Below are 6,843 nucleotides of genomic sequence, written 5' to 3' on the forward strand. Positions count from 1 at the left end.
AACCATTAATCATTTAAGTGGTAGAAATTTTTGAAGACGTTGAAATTTCAATAATAATCGAGTATTTTTCTCTTTGAGACTAACTTTTTAACTAAAGCTTTAATAACTTATTATTGTACTACTAATAAATATACCAATTAGATTACCAATTCTAATTCTATGTCCAGTCACATAGTGTAAGATAAATCGAATTGACAGAATACTAAGTTTAGAAAATAAATAACACTAAATATTTCATAGAAATTCACTTATTTAGCATAGAAAAGGAAAATACACATGACAAAACTACCAATAATAGAAATGATTTTCTTGTGATCCTTATTGCTTAGAATATACTAAGTTATTAATAAAAGGAAAAACCAATACAATCTCAATAAGCAAATCTCTCGAAAGAGAACCACTAATTGATCGTGCACTTCCAATTGGCTGAGTTGCAACATCTTGCAATTATTATAAAACTTGATTTGTTAGTGCAACGGAAGATGAGGTGATGTATCGTAATAACCATGAGACTTCAATGGGTATGGATGGCAGGGCTATGGTAGATGTTGAAATGGTGGAAGATGAAATTTAGATGGACGATGTGGGGACTTTACTGGAGGTGGAGACTTATAATAGGTACGAGGTGATGGTACACGTGGGAATAATGGTTGTAGATGTGGAAACCGCGGAAGACGAAATATAGGTGGACGACGTGGGGACTTTACCGGAGGTGGAGGAGACTTATAAAAGGTACGAGGTGATGGTTTATGTGGAAATAATGGCGGTAGATGTGGAAACGGTGGAAGATGAAATATAGGTGGACGATGTGGGGACTTCACCGGAGGTGGAGGAGACTTATAATAAGTATGAGGGGATGGTACATGTGGAAATAATGGTGGTAGATGTGGAAGATGAAATATAGGTGGACGACGTGGGGACTTCACTGGAGGTGGAGGAGACTTATAATAGGTATGAGGTGATGGTACACGTGGAAATAATGGTGGTATATGTAGAAATGGAGGAAAATGGAATTTAGATGGAGGAGGTGGAGGAGACTTATTATAGTAAGGAGGTGGTGGAGATAGTGAAGGTGGAGGTGGAGACTTGTTGTGGTATGAAGGAGGAGGGGGCCTTACCAGAGGTGGAGGAGACTTATTGCGGTAAGGAGGTGGTGGAGGTGGAGACTTATTGTGGTATGGAGGAGGTGGGGTCCTTACCAAAGGTGGAGGAAACTTAATATGGTAAGGAGGTGGTGGAGACTTGTTGCGGTATAAAGGAGGTGGTGGCCTTTCTGGAGCTGGAGGAGACTTATTATGGTAAGGAGGTGGTGGAGATGGTACAGGTAGAAGTGGAGACTTGTTTTTGTAAGGAGGAGGTGGGGGCCTTATAGGAGGCGGAGGAGGCTTATTGCGGTGAGGAGGTAGTGGAGATGGTAATAGTGGAGGTGGAGACATGTCACGATATGGAGGAGATGGCGACCTTACAAGAGGTGGTGGAGACAGAGGTGGTGGAGATGGAGACGGAATTAATGATGGAGATGGAAATGGCGATGAAGATAGAGAAGAAAATGGAGTTTGTGTTTGTGATGGAGATGGCGAGGGTGATAAAGAAGATGATAGTGATGGAGATTGAGTTTGTGACGAAGATGGAGATGGTGATTGTGATGGTGATGGAGATGGAGGTGTCATGGTAGATAGGGGAGGAGATGGAGATTGAAATGCAGATGGAGATTGTGATAGAGATGGAGATTTTGATGGAGATAAAGGTTGCAATATAGATGGAGATAGCGATGGAGGTGACAAAGGAGATTGAGAAGGCGATGGCGATGGCGATGGCGATGGAGATAGAAAAAATGATGGATTTTGAGTTTGCGATGGAGATGGAGAGTGAGATGTCATGGAAGATAGAGGAGAAGCTAGAGATTGCAATGGAGATGGAGATGGGAAAGGAGATAGAGAAGGTGATGGTGATGGAGATAGAGAAAATGATGGAGATTGAGTTTGAGATGGAGAAAGAGATGGTGATTGTGATGACAATGATGATGGTGATGAAGACGGATATGGAGCTGTTATGGTATATAGAGAAGGAGATGGAGATTTAAATGGGGATGGAGGTTGTGATAGAGATGGAGATTGTGATGGAGATAAAGGTTGCAACATAGATGGAGATGGTGATGGAGGTGACAAAGGAGATTGAGAAGGCGATGGCGATGGAGATACAGAAAATGATGGATTTTGAGTTTGCGATGGAAATTGAGATGGTGATGGTGATGATGATGGTGATGGAAATGGAGAAGGAGAGTGAGATGTCATGGGAGATAGAGGAGATTGCATTGGAGATGGAGGTAGGAAAGAAGATACATACGGCGATGGTGATGGAGATTGAGTTTGAGATGGAGATGGAGATGGTGTTAGTGATGATGATGGTGACGGTGATGGTGATTGAGATGGAGGTGTCATGGTAGATATAGAAGGAGATAGATATGGAGGTTGTGATAGAGATGGAGATGGTGATGGTGATAGAGATGGTTGCAATATATATGGAGATGGGGGAGGTGGTGGCGATGGAGACAGAGAATATGATGGAGATTGAGTTTGTGATATAGATGGAGATGGAGATGGAGATGGAGGTGTCATGGGAGATAGAGGCGAAAATGGAGATTGTAATGGAGATGGAGGTTGTGATAGAGATGGAGATGGTGATGGTGCTGGAGATGGAGATGGAGATTTTGATGGAGATAAAGGTGGTGATAGAAATGGAGATAATGATGGTGATGGTGATGGAGCTAAAGATGAGGATGGTGGTGAAGATGGAGATGGTGATTGCAATGGAGATAGAGGTGATGATACAGATGGAGATAACAATGGTGATGAAGATGGAGATGGTGGTGACTTATCGTAATGTAATGGAGGAGGAGAAATTATTGATGATGGTGGTGGAGTTTGAGAAGGTGGTGGTGAAGATTTGTGATAATAAGGAGGATGTGGTGGTAATGGTGAAGGAGGTGGTGGTGATTTATTATTATGAGGCGGATAAAAAGATAGAGGTGGAGGTGGTGGTGGAGATTTAACGTTATGAGGTGGACGAGAGGACTTCGGTGGAGGTGGTGGTGATTTAATAGTGCGAGGTGGATGAGAAGACTTCAGTGGAGGTGGTGGAGGAGATTTGTGATAATGTGGAGGAGGTGATGGCGATTTATTGCTACGAGGTGGACGAGAAGACTTTGGTAGAGGTGGTGGTGGAGATGGTGAAGGAGGTGGTGGTGATTTAATGTTTCGAGCTGGACGAGAAGACTTCGGTGGCGGTGGTGGTGATTCAATGTTACGAGGTGGACGAGAAGACTTTGGTGGAGGTAGTGGTGATTTAATGTTATGAGGTGGACGAGAAGACTTCAGTGGAGGTGGTGGTGATTTAATGTTGCGAGGTGGATGAGAAGACTTTGGTGGAGGTGGTGGTGATTTAGTAATATGGGGTGGACGAGAAGACTTTGGTGGAGGTGGTGGTGATTTAAAGTTACGAGGCGGACGAGAAGACTTTGGTGGAGGTGGTGGTGATTTAACGTTACGAGGAGCACGAGAAGACTTTGGTGGAGGTGGTGGTGATATAACATTACGAGGTGGACGAGAAGACTTTGGTGGAAGTGGTGGTGATTTAACGTTACGAGGCGGACGAGAAGACTTTGGTGGAGGTGGTGATGGAGAAGGTGGTGGTGGAGATGGTGGTGGTGGTGGTGGTGATTTATTTTTATGACGTGATGGTCGAGACCTATAATAATATGATAGTGGAGGAGAAGGTGGTGGTAAAAATGGAGGAGATGAAGGAGGTGGCGGTTTGTTATATGTTATGGATCCATAAGGATGAAAGTAAGAGTTATTGCCAGTTGCACTAGTTATAATTAAACAAAAAGAAAACACATAAACAAGAAGGGGCCATTGCCCCAAATTTGTTGGTGTTCCCATATCTTGGAACCAAATTCGTTTGTGTGATTTGCATTTTTGTGGGAGGAATTAGCTCTTTATATAGTGCGAGATGAAAATTGCTACAAAGACAAATTTCTTTTTATTTGTAAAACGTTGTTGGCTCAAAAAAAAAATTTAAACACTAGTTTTATTTATTTGTAAGTCAAATTAAGTTGCATAGCTAAAAGATCTCAAAGAATTACGTACAAATATCGTTCATGTAGACCACGTACTAGTCAAGATTAAGAGCATGTAGTTTAAAGCATAGGTATTTCCAAAATAAAAAAAAATATAGAGATAATTTCAGAGACCTCCCCTCATATATAGCTTCATCACACTCACCTCCCTTATGGTTTATGTGATTAAACTTTCCTACCTTATTTTGAATTTTCTGTAACAATTCTTTTATTTTAATTATCACAAATGTAAAAATTTAAAACTTGACTTGTATACCCTCTAATATACTCTCTTTTTAAACAAATGTTTAAATCGTTAATACTCAAATTTAAAAAGTGTAGGCGTGTTCAAAAGAAATCTGTTGCTTCATCTTCTTCACCCACAATCCACAACTTTGTCTCCTTCTTCCTCAGACACATATTCTTACTTTGTAATCGTCACAAGAATGGGTGTATAAATTCTCATTCGTAGTTCAGATCTAATTAGTAGCCAAAATCTTTTCTTCTTTTTTGTCACGTTGCCAAATTTAAGACTTGTTTAAAATTTGATAGATTTGCTTGTATCATGATGAATTAAAAAAACAAGGCATTTAACTCAAAAATTCAGGACAAAAGCGGCCAAGCCGGGAGCACTATGCATAGGTTAGAGCCTGAAAGATCCTAATATATATAGTTATGATTCTACTTTTAAACCAGCCAAAGTATTGGCTTACACCAAGGACGGAAAAAAGGCTTCCAACAACTTGAGCAGAGAAAACTAAGAGATTTAGGTTTTGTATGTTAGAGGAATTTTTCGAAAAAGATTTATTAGATCAATTAAATAAAACTGTACAAAGAAAGACAAAGTCAATCTGCTTCGTGTGGATCTTTAGTTCTTTATCATTTTAATATTAACATAATATAAAAAGAGAATCATGTGTGGTAGAGTAAACTAATAAGGGTATATAAGTCAAGTTTTAACATTTTACATTTATGATGATTAAAATAAAAAGAATTGTTACAGCCATATTTTGACAATTATCTCATAATATCACTTTTGTTTCATTTGGTACTAGAATATCACTCAACTATCCCTATTTTTCTAAAAAAATACTAAACATTACAAACCTCATTTTCTGCTAGTTGGCATGTCATGTCACATTAAAATTTTATTTTTTAATAATAAATTTATGGAATAATTTCAAAGACCTCCCTCCAAGTTTGTCTTGATAACACTTAGTTCCCTTGTGGTTTAGATATTTGCACTAACCTCCCTTATCTCAATTTTTGTAACCAAACTTGTTTAAATAATTAAAAATCTATATTCCAAATTTACCCTTTTATAATTTAGTCATTCGAACAATGTTTCATAACAGTTCTGTCACCCTAAAATTGTTAGGAATATTATATTAATAGTTAGGCTAAAAATTTAAAAGTATCTTATATCTAAATAAGAAATCCTAAATTATAGTGTTAATGTAACATCACTATGAGAAATCCTAAATTCTAGTGTTATAGTAATATTTCTCTTTGTTCTTATAATCATGTTATTAATAACAATATTTAGGCTAAAAGGAGCACATCTCGCTTTTAGTGTTTAGAGGGTGATATGAATAATCCATTTTTTAAATTCTTATAGTTGTATTATTACAATAAGTTTTAAACTATTTTTTTCGTAGAAGGAGCATAATTATATTTACAAAAAATGGTTGGAAACTGTATATACAGCGTGAGATTTTAAAAATAATTAATGAAGCAGTATGAAGCCCAAGCTTTCTAAATCAATATTCATATCACAGTTATTGAATTTCATGTTTTAGCGTTCGAGATTAAAATTTTCAAGCACAAAAAAAAAAAGAGACAAAAATAGCACTTTTAATTATAAAATTAGATAGTTATGAATTAGGAAAAATCTTACTATCAATGAAATACTATTATTGTCAAAGTTTAAACATTATAAATAAGGTTACAAAAGGGTATATTAGCAACATAAATAATTTTTTTTTTATTTAAAATTAGTTTGGTTACAGAAGAATCAAAATAAGGGAGGCTAGTGTAAAGGGAACTAAGTGTTATAAAGGCAAACTTGGAGGGAGGTCTTTAAAATTATTCCATAAGTTTATTATTAAAAAAATAAAATGTTGATGTGACATGGCATCCCAACTGGGAGAGAAGAAATGTTTTGTAATGTTTAGTATTTTTTGAGGAAAATAGGGATAGTTGAGTGATATTCTAGTCCTAAAAGAAACAAAAGTGATATTAGGAGGCAATTGTAAAAACATAGATGATCTTTTAGGGAATTAACTCACTAGGATGGAGATGTGACTTTTTATATCACTTAATTATAGTTAATTTTTATAATAATTATAATAAACTAATATTATTTGATTAAAACACAAGATATGAATAAAAGTTTTTCTTGCTTTTGTCCAGCTCTATACATTTTCCCCTTTTCTTTTATTTAATTACGCAAGTGACAAAATAAGAAAACTACTGATTTCTTTTGATGTAGCTAATGACATTTTTACTTTCTTCTTATCTTGAACTGTTTGCATAGCTTCTGTGATGGAAAAGAGTTGCATTATTTTATAAATCCATTTCCTTAACAATACGAGTTTGATTCATTTATGTTTTCCAGTTCTATTCCTTCATTCGCCAAAGTAAACATTGCCTACTTGAAAGTTTTATTTTCGAATGCCACCCAACATTTAGAAATTTTTTCTTGATTTTTGCTTTTTTATTATTAA

At 36.6% G+C, this 6,843-nt stretch overlaps 1 protein-coding gene across 1 annotated transcript; it reads right to left on the minus strand.

Annotated features, from left to right (window-relative positions):
* Nucleotides 1–207: 207 nt before the first annotated feature.
* Nucleotides 208–3,972, minus strand: LOC132626197 (extensin-2-like). Its single transcript, XM_060340981.1, has one exon. It carries the CDS (start codon nucleotides 3,939–3,941, stop codon nucleotides 537–539), a length of 3,405 nt encoding a protein of 1,134 aa, XP_060196964.1. The 5' UTR covers nucleotides 3,942–3,972; the 3' UTR covers nucleotides 208–536.
* Nucleotides 3,973–6,843: the final 2,871 nt, after the last annotated feature.

The sequence above is a fragment of the Lycium barbarum genome, chromosome 2, assembly GCF_019175385.1.
Source record: "Lycium barbarum isolate Lr01 chromosome 2, ASM1917538v2, whole genome shotgun sequence".
NCBI lineage: Eukaryota > Viridiplantae > Streptophyta > Magnoliopsida > Solanales > Solanaceae > Lycium > Lycium barbarum.